The 20,537-nt window shown below is 38.2% G+C and overlaps 2 protein-coding genes across 2 annotated transcripts; both read right to left on the minus strand.

Moving 5' to 3' along the window:
- Nucleotides 1-3,317: 3,317 nt before the first annotated feature.
- On the minus strand, nucleotides 3,318-10,472 carry LOC147307372 (uncharacterized). Its single transcript, XM_086274794.1, has 6 exons — nucleotides 10,370-10,472; nucleotides 9,946-10,053; nucleotides 5,466-5,726; nucleotides 5,205-5,365; nucleotides 4,872-5,125; nucleotides 3,318-3,969 (listed from the first exon to the last, which is right to left on the minus strand). The coding sequence occupies exons 1-6, from the start codon at nucleotides 10,464-10,466 to the stop codon at nucleotides 3,819-3,821; spliced, it is 1,032 nt and encodes a 343-aa protein (XP_086130920.1). The 5' UTR covers nucleotides 10,467-10,472; the 3' UTR covers nucleotides 3,318-3,818.
- A 2,719-nt stretch (nucleotides 10,473-13,191) lies between these two features.
- LOC147307373 (hepatic lectin-like) lies at nucleotides 13,192-16,544 on the minus strand. Its single transcript, XM_086274735.1, has 6 exons — nucleotides 16,395-16,544; nucleotides 15,884-15,973; nucleotides 15,350-15,616; nucleotides 15,105-15,271; nucleotides 14,397-14,533; nucleotides 13,192-14,320 (listed from the first exon to the last, which is right to left on the minus strand). Exons 1-6 carry the CDS (start codon nucleotides 16,459-16,461, stop codon nucleotides 14,164-14,166), a joined length of 885 nt encoding a protein of 294 aa, XP_086130861.1. The 5' UTR covers nucleotides 16,462-16,544; the 3' UTR covers nucleotides 13,192-14,163.
- Between the last annotated feature and the right edge of the window lie 3,993 nt (nucleotides 16,545-20,537).

Below are 20,537 nucleotides of genomic sequence, written 5' to 3' on the forward strand. Positions count from 1 at the left end.
GTTAGCACCCCTTTTTGGGGGGCTTGTTCAGATGAAATAGAACAAGATAGAAGCATCAAAGCATGTTGAAAACACAACAGCCCTGATAAACGCAGAGTAGTTTGTTCATATGTCATCACATAAGACCGGATGTTTTATTGCAGTACAGTTGTTATTATTATCACTTGTTCCATCCTGTTTATGACAGTTAAAATAAATAACATTCATATAATAAATAAAATTGTCTCGTGTAAACTGTATGTGGTGCTAAATAGGCCTATACTACTGTACTTTAATGCCGGTCACAAGGGTGGTGCTTCAAGAGCCATATATTCTATGAGGTGGTACTCATTGTGAAAAGTTTGAGAATCACATGCTCTAGTACCTTCTTGGCCTCCTCTTCATTTTCGATCACATCACATCTGTGTGTGTGTCTTTAATGTAAAATATCTAATATCAAACTAAACTTTGGAACAAACACCAATGCTGATCAAAAATCACCACATTTGTATGTTTCCATGAATACCCTCAAAATACATTTCCAACATGTAAAATCCCCTTGTCCCCTAATATAGTTGCTCAGCGTTCATTTTTTTGGTGATCGGACTGTGAAATTCTACAGAAAAGGGAAACTGAAGTTGTATTTTTGTCACGTAGACTGTCATAGTAACAGTTAATCCCAAGAACTCCAACGACTACCAGCAGAATACCATTCATAAAGTGTTGATTTACACTTTTTACATGCCAATATATGATAATTATCTTAAATCTTACTTTAAAACTATCATCATCAAGGCTTATAAGTAATAAAATGATTTAGAACACATCATTTTATAACCTCAAAATATTTTGCAGTTGTTGGAGATGACAGGAAAAACACTTTCAGTTTGAGTCCTTGTTCAGTCCTCTGTGGGATTTCCATTATAATATTGTTAGTTCTGCTAGAGCCACTCGCCGAGCTGGGGAACCACTGCATCTAGTGCTCCGATTACCACTGGGACCACTGTTACCTTCACCCTCCACATCCACTCAAGCTCTTCTCTGAGCCCTTGGTACTCCTCAAGCTTCTTGTGTTCCTTCTTCCTGATGTTGCTGTCTTTTGGTATCACTACGTGTATCACTATGGCCATGCTTGTTTACCACTACTATGTCTGGTTGTTAGCTATCGCCATTCGGTCCATCTGTATCTGGAAGTCCCACAGGATCTTAGCTTTGTCATTCTCGACCACCATAGGGGGCGTCTAAAATTTTGACCTTGGGACTTCCAGGACGTACTGGGCACAGATGTTTCAGATTACTACGCCGGCCACCTTGATATGGCTTTCCATGTATGCCCTTCCTGCTAGCACCCTGCTGTTTGTGTGCTGGATTGTCTCAGGGGCATCTTTACTGGGGCTACTGCGGTCAGTTGGGTCTTCACCTAGCACGCCATGGCTGACTGATCTCGATAGGGACAGTGTCATAGGGCAACTCCAAGGTGGTGTCCCAAAAAAACAACTTGCAGCAGTATTGGGAGTGAGCTCTTTTGTACCATCTCCAAATTAAAGACCGAGTTAAATGACATGTGAGAGACAGCTTGAGAAGTTTCAGTCCACACATTAGTTTTTTCATAGCTGAATGAAATTATTTCAAGTGGATGTTTGTGTCGAGCATGATCATCCCCATAAAGAATTTAAATTGTCTAGTAAGAAACTGTAAAGTAACATTGACTCATCACTGAAGACTACAGGAGCTATGAATAGAAAAATATTATTTTAATTTCAAAGGTTTACAGTTGTATACAAGATGTTTCCTGTTGGGTCTGTGTTTCCACAAGCCCCGCTGGTTTAGAAACTTATTCTCGTTAACAACAAAAACAAGACGAACATCTTTTACTTGCTAAGCAAGGGAGACCCAGCCGGTGTCTCAGAAAGCACTCTGAATCCTACCGTAGACTGACCCCAACGACGGCCTCCGCTTGCTGCCTTTTATTGGGAAAACAGTTCACACAATACACATCACAGCAAAAGCACCTCCCACCGTGAACCCCCAAATGGTTCTAAGACAAGGCACTATGTGTGTGTATGTATAAACATCGGTATGCATGTGCAAGAACGTGTGTGTGTGTGTCATGTGAGAATATGTGTTTCTGTGTGCGTGACTTCCAACTGTTTCTAACAACATCCTTAGTCATAAAATGGTAATCTCCCCCACACCCAATATATGGTTCAATTCCTGTATTGGTTCACCATGCACAACACAGTGAAGCCACAAAAGGGCAGGAAGCTTACCACACAAGAAACAGAATCTTCACAAGGGATGTGTCTACAATAATCCTCCCCCAGCACAGAGTAGCTGGAGAGGTGGTCAGAGACAAAGGAATGTCTTGATCCTATAGACTGAACTAACACCTTACAGATTTAAGAAACACAATGACAACATTCAATAATTAGACTTAACATTTCCAACCAGCTCATTTAAGATTCTGAAAATCTGAACTGCAGTACGATCACATTAGCCACATCAAACTCCTCTTTTGTTGTGCTTTTTATCCTGTGACTCATTTGTTCAGTCGTAACCATCTTCTGGCTTTTTTATCTCAACCAAAGAGATGTAAATGCCACAAAAGTGCACATAACTTTTGTAAGCTGAAGCAGAATTTCATAATGATTTGTGCACATTATTGATTGGTACATGTGGGTGGTCTCCTCATTACCACCATTCATTTGCCCATTCATGTCTCACTGTGTCTTGTGCTAAACTTGTCGTGGACCTACCTAGAGATGGAAAGCTTAGCACCATAACTAGAAAGAATGTTCAAACGAGCCACTACTGGTGCTGAAAATTTGGTAAAAAGCATCCCTGTGATGACAGTTAATGACTGAAATGCAGACTTCATTCATGGAACTGAAGAAGTTTAAATAAACATGAGTTTGAACTATTTTGGTAAAGAGAATATTTCATACATCCCTCACCTTTGTCACAATTATGCTGCCTTAGCACACTCAGAAATTAGTTTTTGAATGTGAAATATACGATTCATTAAATATTCTCAGACACTGTTTTCCCTCTGCAGATATGCTCTCTCTTTATTTAGATTGTTTCTGACATTTACATTTGTCTTAGAAACTGTTTTTCAAAAGTTATGATTTTTAGAGGAACATATTCTAACTCTTTTAAAGAAGTAAACTGATAATATCATGCGCTGTACACGTGATGGACAGCAGCTACTCTGTCAGGCCTAAAATGAATAACAGGAAGCAGCCACAAAATTCACTTATTATCCCTTCAGATGCTCACCAACATGCTTGATCTCGTTTCTAAATTATCCAGTAATCCAGTTAAGTTGAAGTCTTATATAATTCAAATATTCCAGAAATATGTTATTAGCCTTCCAAAATATTTTCTACAGTTAAAAATACTGACTAAAGTATAAATAATGACTTTGACTCTCTATTTATCATCTTTCCTTTTGTACACAGGCTGCTAAAAGAAACAGGTTATTAAAGCTGCAGTTTTAATTGTTACCAGGCACAAGTGTTTCTTAATGTGTTCATCAGCAGATGAGGTGTAAACAGACATACTGGTATAATATTGTGTTAATAATGTAAAACACTGTAAGTCTGTATATATTTTAGATGAACAATTTACTGTAGCATTGCTGTAGATAAATACAGGGTACACATATGGGCATAACAGTTTTAAACAGCAGTTTACTTTATATAAATGTGCTGAATAATGCTTTTTCATGTTAGCTGTAAGATTTGCTAATATGCTAAAAGGTTTATTAAATGCTTACAGAGATTTGTCTGATAGCAACTTGTGTTCATGTAAGATTGTGATGCATTATTGCAGATATTTTAGCTCAGTGGTTTTGGTGCTTTTTCACAAATCCATTTCATTTGGGCATCACATTTAACGTCGTTCCAGCTCTTGTAGAAGTTTGCTTTGGGATACAGCGCTGCACAGTCCTCATTGTTGATATCATTTGGCTCTCCATCATTCCAGTACCTGAAGCAAACGACAAGTTACACTGCTGAGACAGGATTTCCTTTCACGCGATTCACATTAATTGTTATTCACCTTTTATCTTATTCGTGTAATTTATCCTTCAGGAGGACAAACACAACTGACCGCTGATTTACACAAGTTTCACCGTGTGTATACGTTTAATCAGGCCTCCTCCTGACATTCTTTTGTTATTTCAAAAAATGATTACCTTGATATTAATTGTGTTTTAACTTTTGTACAGTTCTTTGTTGCTTTTATGTCTTCAAAAAGAACTATATAAACTTTACTTTACGTACTTTTCATTCTTAATGTGAAATTTCCAGCAAATCTTACATTACATGCTACATTAAATGAAAAGATGCACAGTATTCAAAGACCAAGAAGAAGTTTTTGTATATCTGTATGTGGAGAATGGACTAAGTGTATAATTAAAACAAAATGAAAACATAAAAAAGTAGAAGTACGAATGTATATGTTCATCTGTTGTATTCTATTTAATCAATTTAGCGTAGCAGGGGGACTGGAGCCTATCCCAGCCACCGTAGGCGGAAAAGGCCGGGTACACCCTTTGCTGTAGTAATGTAGATTGTTGTTTTGCATTGTGCATTGCATATTGCATTACATATGTATGTGTATATAGAGATGTGTATTTGTATGTATGCATATATGTGCATATATGTCATTGCTGTACATATAGATGATATTGAGCTGATAATTTTAATTGCATCAAAGGGATTGGATTAAATAAGTTTATAATGCCTCCTAACTCATGCTAGCAGGTAAAATAAGCTGTGTAGTGTTGTTGGAGACAACTCAATGTACAGTACACTTTTGTTGTTTATGTTTATATTTCTTCATGTTTGAAATGAAAGCAGTCATTTTAAATGACACTGAACTCTTACCCTTCAGCAAGTAATGTTCCATCCCACCATTTCCAAGTCCCTTCCTCATGGACGTCTCTCAGTCCGATCCAGAAGCCCATTGGGGGATGAGGCGTATCTTGATGATTTATTCTTCTGCTTATCCAATCCAGAAACTCAGGGTCTCTGTGAGGCATCCAAGGTATCACACGGCGAGGAACGTCAGACTCCCAGACCAGGTCACGAGTTTGTGTCGGGGCAGCTTGATGATTTATCAAATAATTGACTGTTGAGTTCTAACGAAAAAAGAAACAAAACCAAAGATAAATTTTCAGAAATCTGCATGAACACCGCTCCACAGAAATACTAACAAACCTCTTCATCTTGGCTGTCTATGATTATAAGATCTCCTCCCTGCAGCTGACAGAAATCTCTGGATTCCTTCCATGTTTTGAATTCATTTGACTTCAAGGGGAAGTAGTAACATACAGAGTTCATTAAAATCCATCCTGCAGGACAGTGTTTGCAGCCATCGCCTGTTTCCAAAAGAAAATACCACCATTATAGAAAATTATGAAACAAATCATTATGCTTTTACAATTGTATCATATACAGAAACAATGAAACCGGTCTTACTAAGCATTGATAAGCGTGTTCTCATGGCTTCAATTTCCTTTGTAACTTTTTCCATCTGACTTTTATAGTCATTGCTTCGTTTTGTCTGGTGTTCAAGCTCCCAGTTGGTTTGTGTCTGACGGCTCATCTCACTGTCCAGCTGCTTCCTGGCATCCTTCATGGTTTCCACTGCAGTCTTGTAAGTATCCTGGAGGTTGATGAGCTCTTTGCTGATGCGTTCGGTATCATCGAGCGTGAGGTGAGTGTCTGTGAGTTTGTTATCTGCAATTGTTGAATACGGTTACTGTTAGATTTGTATTGTTGATTGTCATTTATGCTTAGAAATATTTACTTATATATGCTTAGAGTTTTGTAATTAGTTGTAGATTGGTAGAGGTTTTGATCCTTGATAGTCTGCAAACTTTGTGTGTATTAGACAGCACTTTGGGAGCATGAGAGGTCATACCGTGTCTTATTGTTTTATGGTAGGATTAACGTAGTTGCGTCTGTTCTAGTCTAAGTGCTCTTTGTTTAGATGAACTGCAGGACTTCCTCACCGTGTTATCTAGGATGAACCATCTAGGGTGAGGCTACCCTCTTCCTGACCAAGGATGTTTGACCCTTTGATCAGCAGGCCACACACACACACACACACACACACACACACACACACACAGGCAAGGTACTCTTTGTGTGTATGTAGACGTCATATGTTAATGAACTTATACATATTCATGTAACCTCAATAAAAGAACAGTGGTACGGGAGAACGGACGAGAGCAACTGGGGTCAAGCAAAGGAACGGCGTCTGTCCGGTTCTCTCCCATGCACGAGAAACATGAAGAAGCTTGCCTACTTGTGTCTTGCTTTGCAGTGTAATTACACTCAACAAAAATATAAACGCAACACCTTTGTTACTGCTCCCATTCCCCATGGGATGGACGTAGAGACCTAAAATTCATTCCAGATACACAATATAACCATCCCTCCCAAACAGTGGTCACAAATCAGTCCAAATGTGTGGTAGTGGGCACATCTGCTATATTGAGATAATCCATCCCACCTCACAGGTGTGCCACATCAGGATGCTGATCTGACATCATGAGTAGTGCACAGGTGTACCTCAGACTGCCCACAACAAAAGGCCACCCTGGAATGTGCAGTTTTGTCTCACAGCAAAATGCCACAGATGCCACAAGCAATGAGGGAGCATGCAACTGGCATGCTGACAGCAGGAATGTCAACCAGATCTGTCGCCCGTGCATTGAATGTTCATTTCTCAACCATAAGCCGTCTCCACAGGCGTTTCAGAGAATATGGCAGCACATCCAACCGGCCTCACCACCGCAGACCTCGTGTAACCACACCAGCCCAGGACCTCCACATCCAGCAGGTTCACCTCCAAGATCGTCTGAGACCAGCCACCCAGACAGCTGCTGGAACAATTGGTTTGCACAACCAAACAATTTCTGCACAAACTGTCAGAAACCGTCTCAGGGACGCTCAACTGCATGCCCGTCGTCCTCATCGGGGTCTTGACCTGACTCCAGCTCGTCGCCGTAACAGACTTGTGTGGGCAAATGCTCACATTCGATGGCGTCTGGCACGTTGGAGAGGTGTGCGCTTCACGGATGAATCATGGTTCACATTGTTCAGGGCAGATGGCAGCTGAGAATGTCCCAGTTCTTGCATGGCCAGCATACTCACCGGACATGTCACCCATTGAGCATGTTCGGGATGTGCTTGACCGGCGTATACGACAGCGTGTACCAGTTCCCACGAATATCCAACAACCTCGCACAGCCATTGAAGTGGAGTGGACCAACATTCCACAGGCCACAATTGACAATCTGATAGACTCCATGCGACGATGTGTTGCACTGCATGAGGCAAATGGTGGTCACACCAGATACTGACCGGTTCTGGGTCCCCAGACCCCCAATAGCGCAAAAAACTGCACATTCCAGGGTGGCCTTTTGTTGTGGGCAGTCTGAGGTACACCTGTGCACTACTCATGATGTCAGATCAGCATCCTGATGTGGCACACCTGTGAGGTGGGATGGATTATCTCAATATAGCAGATGTGCCCACTACCACACATTTGGACTGATTTGTGACCACTGTTTGGGAGGGATGGTTATATTGTGTATCTGGAATGAATTTTAGGTCTCTACGTCCATCCCATGGGGAATGGGAGCAGTAACAAAGGTGTTGCGTTTATATTTTTGTTGAGTGTATATTGTCTTCAACGTTCCAGCGGATGGGTTCAAGCTACAAACCTATCAGTTACTTTTCTTATTCTTAAGTAACAATATTATAAATCAGGTGGTTTGACAACATTGTACATCATCAGTTTTATTTAGAAATGTTATTGAAGATTTCCAAGATTTGTACAAATCATTGTAGCATCAGTACAATGAATCAATAAGCAGGCTGGCAGCAAATTACTCACCTCAGTACATTTAGTCACAGACAGACACATTTTCCCTGTAACTGTGCCTTCGCTCTAACTTTTGTTGAAAATGTGATTTATTTGATGATTTTGCCTAATAGTAAACAGAAATATTTGTCTTTTTCAACATCCTTAGAAATGTTGCTCAACGGCTATCACCAAATGGAGCACTCTAAACTCTGCACTGGAAAAATATCCCTTACTTCACCTGTGATCACACACTTTGGTTTTCCAGTGCAAAGGCAGCTGGCAGAGGAATGGCCAAGGAAAGGAAAGACCTCACTGAGCGAAAAAGATGAGGACAAAAGCTTCAGTGCAGCTGGTCTCAGGGGATGAAGCAAAAAGCCTGATCAACTTAGCAAGGTGAGTTTAATGTTATGATTTATTTTACTTTTTGATGGTATGTTCAATGTATGTTACTTGAATTATACAATGCTCAAGTCATTTTCCACCTCAAGTTTCTCAATATTAAACCTTGTAGCTTTATTCATTTTATTTTTGGCTTAAAAGTAAACAAGAGCAACAAAAACAACCCTAACTTTTTAAAATTCTTTCTGTTCCTCTTTTTTCCTCTGAACACATCCTGACCAGGCTCAATGAGACGGGGGAAGTAAACAGCGATACATTCACCCAGACTGCTGATGTTCCTGTATGAACTGAAAAACTTTGAACATCCAAGAAAAAGCTGAGGTTATTTTCTTTACAGCTCATATGGATCTTGATTGACTGAACATTCAGACTTTATTCAGGACTTTGCTACGGGGAGAGAGGTACCAACATGTGTGAGCACATGTGTACACACACACACACAGCATCTCACTTCATGCTTGCCCTTCCCCTAGGCTCTTGTGTCACTCAGCAGTTTGTCGTATTATTGTCTTATTTGTTGAAATTTACAGTCCATGAGCACAAGCAGGGATTTTTGCTTGACCTCATTCTCAGAGGCCTCGCTAATATTTAATGGTCATGAAATATGTCAAACTTTTCTCCATCCCTAAAGTTAAACAGCTGAGAGCATCTTTAGCGCAGCAGAGAAAAAGATGTGCACCTTGAACCAGAGTTTAAGTGATCCATTTAAGTGACCCTTATGCCTTTGCTGCTGATGAAAAGTTTTCATCAGAAGAAACACTTCTAATTGTACTTTGCTCCTCACTGTCTTTGAAAGGTAAGCGTAGACAAAACAAATCCAGTAGATGCAGTCTATCTGGAAGTTTAGTATAGTAATCTGTCTTTTTTGTTTTAATGTTTTATTTTGTGTTTTATTTATTTATTATATGGGGGGGAAAGTCCTGTCAGCCTTGTGCTGAGAGGGCTGCAGTCATCGATCTTTTTTTTCTAATAAACCTAAATCACAGGATCACTGATCTGTTCAGTTTTATTCATGTAGCACCGCTTAGCTGTCAACAACTCTCATCTGAAGTCACTTCATATTGTAAGGTAGAGATCCTACAGTGTTAATCTAGGATAAAGTAGTCTCGGCTTCATTGATGAAGTAAATGCAATGATTCAACAGACAAGAATAGAAACCACAGCTTAACAATTTGGCTGATGGAAAGAACCACGAGGCAGTGATTCCAGCTTAAATGTATTCTGGATATTGTTAAATATTCTTATATTTTTTGTTAATGTTTGCCAGGTATCCTGTTTAAAGACAACACTTTGAAGTCACTTCCATGTCTTTATATGAGGACAAACTAATTTCAAGGAAAATAAAAATGCTCAAATTTTAAAGATTGTAAATTATTGTTTAGTCATTTTATGAGGAGATGGATGCCGGCATATTTTAGTACAGTTTTGGAATTGACGAGAATAAAAAGAAAAGAATAAAAACCAATTTTGTTGTGTACTAAAACAAACAAACAAACAAACAAACAAACAAAAAACAGAAGGTGTTCTGGCAGAAAAATTATCAGGACTTTTTTCAGTTTTTCTGAAGTTTTTTCTTTTTTTGGACTATTGGCAAAGTTTGATAACCATTTGCTAAATTGCAAAAAAGAAATTATTTAATAATGAAAACATTTCTGTGCACTATAACTCATAATGACTTACAGTGGATCCCCAGGCCAACATTCAGTATCAGAAGAACAGCAGCAAGAAGCGCCAGGCACGCTGCAGCCAGTCTGTGGCGTCTCCCAGGACTCATAGTGAACATGGACACTAAACAGGCAGAACATTATGAATTTTCAACTTAAACGCAGGTAACACACATATAACTTGGTTTAAGCTTTAAAAGAGTAAAATGTGATCATTTTAGGATTTAATATTACTGTTTACTAGTAGTTTATTTAACATCTGCTCTGTACTCTTTATTTATGATTAGAAAAATCCTGTTAGAGCATGTAAACCTTACACGTAGTTGTCTCAGATCATCAGGTCCTGTCATTAAATCTTAACTCTGTAAAACCTACTTCAATCAAAAGAATCAGAAACCTGACTATGGGAGTGCAATGAATAAAAATTTGAATTATTATACCTTGTATCCTGTTAGACTGATGGTAAGGAGGATACTCTTCCTTCTGCAAATCGTCTTCATAGACAAGTGTCTGAAAACCACCATTTGTCTCCTCCATTCTCACTGTTCAGTCTAAATCAGTCATATGTCAGTGCATTTAAGCAACAGTCTGTCACAGATTGCAACAAATACTGCTGAGGTCATCAACAATCAGTTCCAGTGAAATCTGCTGTCTGTAAAAACAAAGAGGGAAGTGATAGATGTTATTAATGTGTGGGTTCCACAATTACTTTCCAGATACACGGGATGTGCATCTGCTGATCTCTTTGAGAGAATTCAAAGAATTTGTCCAAATCACAGCTGAAGGAACCCTCATCAGTGTTCAGTTGAATTTTATTTATATAATCAAATGTCACAAGAACAGTAGCTTCAAGGCACTTTATATTGTAAGCTATAGACCGCACAATAATAAGAGAAACTCCAACTATCATACAAGCCCCTGTGAGCAAGGGCTTTGGCGACAGTGGGAAGGGAAAACTCCCTTTTAACAGGAATAAACCTCCATCAGAACCAGGCTCAAGAGGGGCAGTCATCTGTTGGTGAGGAGAGGGAGACAGGACTGTGGAGCGAGTTGTTAAAGACTTGTGACACTGACCAATAATTTGCAGTACTGCTTGCTATTTTTTTCATGATTGCTGGTTTCTGATGTGTTAGGTTACAAATTACTTAGAAGCCAATTGAAGCTCAAACTTTTAATTTAAGCTGTCAAGTTAGCTCACTTATAAAAAACAACTTATTTAATATTTTCTGCTGAAAATCTAATGTGAATGCTGAAAGATTTTTGATATATGAGATGATATGTTTTTGTGAGAAAATATCAGCCAAAATTTCAACTATAGTTTTTGGTTAAGCTTTTACCGTATATCATGATGTGGGACAGCAAACAAAATACATTAGAGCAAATAGCAGTACCAAACACTGAACATGATACTGATTTTTTTTTTTTTAAGAAAAAGAAAGAAAGCAAAAATTTGAGTTGACAGGCATCAAAATCAAGAAGGTTTTGGTCTCAAATGATGTTGTCAGCACTGAGCTGAATGCATCACTTGAAAAAAAGAACAATGATCAAAATCATCTATAGGTAGATTTTTACGTTTGAAAGTGTTTAAAAGTTATTTTAAAACACACTGTGGGGGCCGTGTTTGAAGCAGATTTAGTCTGGCCCAGATATTTTTGGGGCACACAGATGTACCTAGTAAAATTGCATGTCAATATGAGAGTGAGGAGAGGGAGAGTGTTTTACTCTTTGATTTTTTTCAGTGTTACATTTAGATTGTTACTTTACTTTCTAGTATTTTTGAGCTCTCACAACTTCACAAGTACAGATGTTAGTCACATAGATTTTAAAGCCTTAAAAACACATTTAATCAATTAACAATTTAAAAGTGCAACCAAATCAAATTTTGATCAATTCACATTGTTCCAAATATATTATATTTTCAGTATCAAACCTTCACCAGTTTTAAGTCTCTGGCATAGATTAAGAGAAACAAGCACCAGTACTGGGTGTCATGTCTGTTTTGCACCAATTAACAGGAGAAAACTTCAATAAGTGCGTTTTGGTTAAATTAAAATTCACCAAATAAACGTACAATATTGGTTTTCAGATGATCTGAAACAAGAAGTTCCGTGTTTGAGCATTAAAAAAAAATATATCGTCTTCTGCGAACAATAAAAACCTGAGCACAAGTGTTAAAATCAGGGGCGATTTTAGCCCATTTTTGGGGGTGCTTCAGCACAAATGAATCAAAGCACCCCCAAAGATTTCTTACTTTTTTGACAATATTTGCTGTTTGTGTGACACACTACTAAAAATATAAAAAGCATACAGTACTTGGTTGGACGTAACACTTTAGCAATAAAATTATAGATTAAAAAAAGGAGCCACATTCAGGTAAACGTGTAAAATCAAGAATAATGTCGAATCAGTGTTTCAATATTTATATATTTTATTACATGTTCATGTGGTTTGGTTATTTGCCTTTTGGTTGAAAGTACACTGAGAGAGGACTTTTTGTTAGCGATCTTAATAGTATTTTTTTATATTAATTTAATTTTTCATCTAATTGAATACAATCTATTTGTGTATGATTGTCAGTCCGAAGAGGGAGAGAGGAAAGAGGGAACGTGAGGAGAAAGTACAAGGTCAGGAAGAACCAGGTAAGAAAACAGACAGGGAGCAGTGACAGGCACAACAGAAACTGAAAAAAACCTGATTTTACTCATATAACATTATAATTGATCAGGGAGATTAAAATTAATGATATATTTTTATGTGGTTCAGCCACAACTCTACTAAAACCTCAGCCAGTAATAGGTAGGCCAACCTTTGGACCGTCCAGTTGTCTGTATCACTATCAGAAAGAGCCAAACAGCCCTGGTGGAGTGAGGAGCTGTAAAGAGAAGCAGATGCTCTGTTTCTAAAAATGTTTTAAGCTTGTTTCAAAGATTCTGTACTGCAGCTTTAAATGTTTTCCAAAAGCACACAGACACTTATCAGTGTTTCTCAAACTTTTTACAGTGTGGACCACCTGATAAAAATGTCAAGCTCTCCTAAGGACCACTATGAAAGCATGAAACTCATAAATCTTACAACACGAAATTAGTATCTGCAGTAAAGATTTTTTTCATGCATTGTATACATTCTACCACAGGCAGAGTTGCCTCCATTTTTATATTCTTTTTTTTTTTAATATATTTTGTAATAATTTATTCTGTTTTGGGAGTGTTTTTTATGTATCTGTATTATATTATACAAACACATTAAAAGTGAATCTCTGTCCAAAAAATGCACTCAGTTTACTTCTTACTCACTATGAGCATCATTCATTATTCTCCCAGTAATTAAGGTTAGGATGTTTTTTCCTTTTTTATTCCAATCCATTCTTCTTTTGCAGCATTTAAATAACCTTTATCAGATTTGATGGTTTTGTTACAGACTTTTCAAAAAAGTGTTTTGCTTTTCTTTCACAAATGTGGGATTAAATTGTTAAAATGTACAAAACAGTGATGTCATGTTTTATGATGAGGACCCAGGCAGAGAGACTTGATGAATTTAAGAATCTTATGATTTAATAAAGAAATTTGCAGACTTGCACAGAGATGGTAAAATTATGATGACTGATAACGGAGACGAAGACAACAGACGACGAGGACAGGGAGGATGCAGGGACCGAAAGAGACAGGGAAGAAGTCTCATTGTGACGAGTAAAGTGTATCTTGGCTGGCTGGGCAGCTCTCTGGGTGCTCAACACCCCCAAAGCTCTGATCCTAGAATTGCCCCTGGTTAAAATACAGTTAAAAGATACAGGTCAAAATTCATTTTAAAAATCCAAACACAAGTCTTCAATGTATTTATTAATGTTCAAACCTGCACTGTAATATACTCTGCAAGACTAGAGGACATAGCAACAACTGCTATAGTACAATCAGGATCATCTGAAGTAATTGCTTGAGCAGTAGAGTTTATCTTAACCTCTTAAGACCTGAACTCTTTAATGGCATGCATTTTTGATTTCTCTTTGCTATTTTGGCTGATTGGGACCTGATGAATGTAAAAACAAAGAATTACGTGATTTTTTTTTTTTTTTCTGAGAAAAATGAGATCCACATATCAGGACATCCCCTTTAAATTTCGATAAAACAGTGGCAGTATAATGTCCTCGTAAGTGGATATCAGGCCCTTGTAGAGCAAAATGTAGTATTTTGTTCTAGACAACCCAAAATGTGATGTCCACATATGTGGACACCAGGTCCTAGGAGGTTGATGGCGTTTCACATATCCAGTGTAAGTTATGCCAGTTGCATCTTCCATCAAAACGAGTCTTCCAGGGATTAAAGATGGAGGAAACTGCAACCCCGCAATCCTCTCCGTGGGTTCCCTGGTCATTGGGTTCGCCATCCATCCAGTACCTGAGAAAAATTCTAATTCATTTAAAAATATGTTTAATGAATTATCAAACAAGAAAAATATTGTTTCAGCTCTCACCGTTGCTCGACCTCTGTGACATTATTAATCCAAACCCATCTGTTCTCAGTCTCTATGTCAGTGATACCGATCCAGAATCCGCTTTGCCACCACTGATCACTGGTTTTCATATTTTGGATGTTGCTACTGATAAATTTCTGTGTAACCAAAAAGAAAAAAAAATCAGTATATTTGAATATTTATTTAGCTTCAATTTTGTCTAAGCTCAGTCTTTCCTTTTATGATGCTGGATTTTATAAGTAATGAATTATAATGCATTTGTTGGCACTCTGCCTTCTGTAGAGCAGCAAAACCCATTTTGTTCTACATCTGTGTTCTTCTCCTGATGTATCGTAGGGTGAATCTACCTCAGTTTGTGCCTAAATTTCTAAACCTTCCCAGTCAGCATTACTTTGTGTTCATTGCTAATACAGTACTGCTAACATGATTAGCCTGTTTGATTGCTGTTAGTAACAGAATGAACTATTGGTTTTCCTATCATGCTTGCTGGCTGTTTGTAGTGTGATGATCTTGTAACAACGATGATGCAAATAAATAATAAAAACATCATATACTTAAAATAAGGTGTGACTGTTTGGAATAATAAAGTTCTTAAGTCTTCATTTTAGCAAAGTTCAAATCCATGTTAATGACTTTCTGTCAAGCTGTTAACTTGTGTTGTTTAGTTACTTTTTGTCAATTTTCCTCTCTTGCTTATTTTCAACCCACCTGCTCTTCCTGGTTATCGATCACAACCAGGTCAGAGCCATGACTAACACAGTCCTCTCTGCTCTCATGCCAGTTCTTTTTGACAGTAGAGGACTCGGTGTAGGAGAAGAAATAGCAGGACGAGTTGAAAAGAGCCCAACCAGGGAGGCATCCGCCACAAGATCCCTCTGAGAGAAACAAAGAGTTATCGTCTTTTCCAGTTAACACATTTCAGGAAAACATAAATAAGGATAAAAGTTTCTCACCTAAAGCTGATACATTGGACTTCAGGTTTGCCTTCTCCACTTGCAGTGCTTGCATCTGTTTCTGATAACCATCATTGACGGTCTTCAGCTGCTCAATTTTCACCTTTACTTCTTTGTGGTTGTTGATCGCGCTCTCTAACGCCTTCTTGGCCTCCTCTTCAGCTTCGATCACATCGCTGTGGTTGCTTCGGAGATAGTCGAGCTCATTGAAGAGCTGTGTTACAGCTGGGTTGGAAATGTGCAAGGAGCCCTCTTTGACTTTGGCACCTGAAAATGTTTGTGTCAAAATATCAATAGTTGAATCACATTTCAAAGTACTGGAGAATAATCTTGACACAGTTTTGTTTAGAAGGAACTAAAATAGTTTTTTAATCAACAAACTAGAACATTTTCTATTTAAAAGATGTGTTACTGCTTGTGTTAACATGATTACTCTAAAATCTTATAGTGAAAGTGTGTTATCAGCAGTTTATCAGTAAGTTTCCAAATTAAAAAAAGTGGGAAACGAAACTTAATGTGAATTTTCACACTCACAGTTAACTCCAATAACAACAGCCGTTATCAACAGCACAGCGTTCAGCAATCCAAGGAACGGTATAATCGGTGGGTACTTTGTTGATCCACCTTTAGTAAATAAACATAAAAATATTGTAATGTTTCAATGTTTGGCAGAAAACACAATTGACTTACATTTTCCTTCTTAGCTTCTTCTGCTTTGTAGGCATGCTTGAACAAGTGAACTGTATTTCCTCACAGCTGCAATGAGTTTGCGGTCAAGCCACAAACCAGCTACATTAGAAAACACATCTTATTTACTGTAGCTATATTTAGGTTTATCTGACCTCATACAAATACAACTTCATATGCAAGCATCCTACAAAAGCACACAGGTTTAGCAAATATTTAAGAATGATTTCAACTAATGTTCTTCCACTAAAATAGGCAACACTGACTTCAGGAAACTACCTGGAAAAAAAAGATGAAATGGAAAGAAAAGAGGAGAAAAAGTGATGGCTAAACGAGTCACTGTGGAAGAAACTCGTACCTTGCCTAAATATATCATTGGACGGTGTGTCATTGTTCTCGTTTGGCCTTCTCTGTGGATTATCCATGACTGCAGTGTTGGTTGTAATGCCTACTGATCTGTCTGACTTCTCTTTTATAGCCTCAAAAAACTGACTTTGAATACGTAATGCTTGCTGTGGGTGTATCAGTTCTGCCTTGAATTCTGGGCCATTGACATCTGTTCGTGTTTCTGTGAAAACCAGTAATTTGATTTAGGATGGAGGTCGGCAGCCACATGTGGCTCTTTCGTCCTCAGCTGTGGCTCCCTCAAGTTTTGGGCGGAAAAAATAAAAGTAAGAAAAATTTGCATGTTACAGGGATAGCCTGCTTTAAGAAAACAGTCTGATGGTAATGTATTCCGTGCCACAGGTTGAATGTTGTGGGGAAAACAGAGACGGCCTCTCTGTGCACAAGTGAGTGCGAGTTACATCTGCAGCACGAAGTTTAAAGAGTGAGAAAAGTATGTTTATAGTTGGAGCTACTGCAGCCAAAAGAGTCTAACCGGCCCAGTTGTGAGCGAAATGTTAGCAATAATCTGCAAACTGTGTTTAGCGCATCCAGGAATAAAGTTCTGCTGGTGCAACCCTCCGATGCCTCTCTCCATCTATCCACTTTGCGATAAGTTGACCCAGACCAGACAGCTAGTTACCACCTACGAGCCAAACTCAGAGCACATTTCCCAGAGTTCTCTGCACTAAATCTGCCATTACGATATGACCCACAAGCAAAGATTTGCACATACTTGTTTCATACTAGGACTTTTGTGGATCGGTGCGAAGCTGGCAGCCTTAAATGTGCATCGAAACATCACGTGGGCATGCAACGCAAGCTGTGTGTATCCGGTGATTCGTCCACATGTATTTAAGGTTTTGTGAGCTGGATTGTTACAGAATATTCTGGTGTTTTTCAATAACTATCTATGTATATTTTCCACCATCAGCTTTTGTATTTTTTTTACGCCCAGGGCTGGACGGTTGATTGCTGCCTGTGGCTTGATGAAAAACAGAAGATGACAGCACATTAAAATGAACTGAAGTGATAATTACAGACAAATAGTTATCACGATTATTCTTTTTACTTTAAAACTATTCGGCCACTGCTGCGTTTTATTTATTTGAAAGTGGACTATTTTCTATTTGATGAATTTTCCAATTTCCAATTTTTTTCCCTCCTCTTCATAGCATCTATAAAACAGTTCTTGAAAGTAAAAAGCTCTTCATCTTATTAAGAAATCTTATTATTCTTGTATTAGGTATAAACGGACTATTCACCCCCCCCGGCTGCACTACAGACACATAAGCACGAGTGCGCATGTGTCTGTTTTTGTCCCAGAATACGGTCGGAGGGGCTAAAATGTCCCTGTTGATGTTGAAGGTTGGTGAACCCTGGTCTAGGGACTTGCTTGAAATGACATTTTCTCATAAATCAGTTATCCTGATGCTTCTAAAAGTTTAAACCAGTGCCAGTTTTTTGTCATGACTATTGTACAGATGTAGTTAACCACATACTGTATATGTCTGTGAAGGTTCTCAGTCATCCAGGTCATCGTAGTCAAAGGAGCTTGCAAAGAAAAGCGTCTGGACTTCTTTAAGTTGCTTGAAGACGTTTCACCTCTCATCCGAGAAGCTTCTTCAGTTCTAAGGTCAAATGGTGGAGTTTCCCACCTTGGCTCAGGCGATTAGAGGATCATCAGGGGGTCCTTTTGTCCCTCTGTGGGGGGAAACTCCCACTAGGTTTCTATCTGGGACTCTCCACCATTTGACCTTAGAACTGAAGAAGCTTCTCGGATGAGAGGTGAAACGTTCTGAGTGTGTTAGGGCAGCATAATTGTGACAAAGGTGAGGGATGTATGAAATATTCTCTTCACCAAAATAGATGTTAATAATTTAATAGTTCAAACTCATAGCTCCTGTAGTCTTCAGTAATGAGTTAATGTTATTTTATAGTTTCTTACTAGAAAATTTAAGTTCTTTAAATTTGTTACTTATAAGCCTGATGATAGTTTTAAAGTAAGATTTATGATAATTATCATATTTTAGCGTGTAAAAAGTGTAAATCAACGCTTTCCATTTATTTGATGAATGGTATTCTGCTGGTAGTCGTTGGAGTTCTTGGGATAACTGTGTCCATGACAGTCTACGTGACAAAAATACAACTTCAGTTTCCCTTTTCTGTAGAATTTCACAATGTCCGACTACCAAGAAAATGAAGGCTGAGCAACTATATAAGGGGACAAGGGGATTTTACATGTTGGAAATTTATTTTGAGCCTTTCATGGAAACATGCTAATGTGGTGAGTTTTGATCAGAACTGCTGTTTGTTCCAAAGTTTAGTTTGATGTTGGATATTTTACATTAAAGACACAAACACACAGATGTGATGTGATCGAAGCTGAAGAGGAGGACAAGAAGTTACTAGAGCATGTGAACAAAAACCATGAACAATGAAAGGTGGATATTGAGCAGCTAAAGACCATCAGTGATGGAATATTACAATTCTTGCAGCATTCATTCACACAGTCAGCTTACTGATTGCATGATCACTGCAGCCTCCAGGCTTATGAATTTAAGGTCAGCATCTTGTATCAGACTACCTCTTGTGAAATGATCACTTTTTTATTACTCTTAATTGTTTTACTGTGTTTATTTTTGCGTAGAAAACTTTTTGTCTGTAATTGTTGAGTTTGCATCTTAGTATCATGTTTACCTGAGTTATCAGACTGCTTCAGATTGAGTAGATCTCAAATCGGTTGGCAGAATAGGTTTTAAACCACAAAATACGGACATATTTAATTAAATATGTCCAAGGTAGTTCCCTCTGCAGATGTGCTCTCTCTTTATTTAGATTGTTTCTGACATTTACATTTGTCTTAGAAACTGTTTTTCAAAAGTTATGATTTTTAGAGGAACATATTCTAACTCTTTTAAAGAAGTAAACTGATAATATCATGCGCTGTACACGTGATGGACAGCAGCTACTCTGTCAGGCCTAAAATGAATAACAGGAAGCAGCCACAAAATTCACTTATTATCCCTTCAGATGCTCACCAACATGCTTGATCTCGTTTCTAAATTATCCAGTAACCCAGTTAAGTTGAAGTCCTATCCTAATCAAACAAATAAAATAAAAGTTATTAGGGTCATTCTATCTCCAATCAGCAACGTTTTTGAACATTCTCTTGTTGACCATCTCTGATTTGCATAAAATTATTATGGTCCAAAGTCTGAATATATATAATGATTGTTGCAGATTTCAGTTTTATATAAGAAATAGTTTTGAACATTGCCTCTTTCCACCCTGTTTTACTTGAGTGGACAGAGGCAAAGTCTGAACGTGAATGGAATGACTGATAACCGGATGAGGCAATTATTTTTAACATGAATATCTGAAAAACCAAGATCGATAAAGGCCTGGAATGATCACTACCTGGTCTTAGCATGAAAATGAATCTTTTCTGTAATTTGGGACATTTATATGAAAAACTGTCTGAGTTTTGGCTAATTAAAATATTTGTAAAAATTCAAGCTGTCCTGTAAAGTCTTATATTAAAAGTGATGATTTCACATAAGGTAAGATGCTGACCTTAAACCCATAATCCTAACACCTAACCAACCATAAGCGTAATGCCACGAATGCTGGAGGCTGCAGTGATCATGCAACTAGTATGCTGACTTTGTCAGTGAATGCTGCAAAAATTGTAATATTCCATCATTGATGGTCAATATCCACTTTTCATTGTTTATGGTTTTTGTTCACATGCAGTGGTTCTCAAACTGTGGTATGCATACCACTGGTGGTACTTGGGCTCCCTGTAGTGGTATGCGGGAAATCTCCCCCCCAAAATTTAAGATTAAACTAGAAAAATTTGCATTTCCTGCGAAAATGCTGTGTGGATGCCTTAACGCTGAAGATGTCTGCTGAAAAAAGCTGAAAAAGTTGAAAAAAAACAACAAAAAACATTGCCCTGAGCAGGATTCGAACCTGGCCCTTCTGGTCTAAAGGCGGCAATTCACCTCACTGCACCAAACTCATTCACACAAAGAAGAGGTGGAGAGAGTGACAATTGTGGTGAAATTAGCAGAAGCTGCTTAGAATTGTGCTGATAAGAGGTGAAAAAGCTAAA

This window comes from Aulonocara sp. 'chitande type north' Nkhata Bay, linkage group LG19 (assembly GCF_057382095.1).
Source record: "Aulonocara sp. 'chitande type north' Nkhata Bay isolate Kocher_YH1m ecotype deep benthic linkage group LG19, A_spYH_male_GT1.1, whole genome shotgun sequence".
NCBI lineage: Eukaryota > Metazoa > Chordata > Actinopteri > Cichliformes > Cichlidae > Aulonocara > Aulonocara sp. 'chitande type north' Nkhata Bay.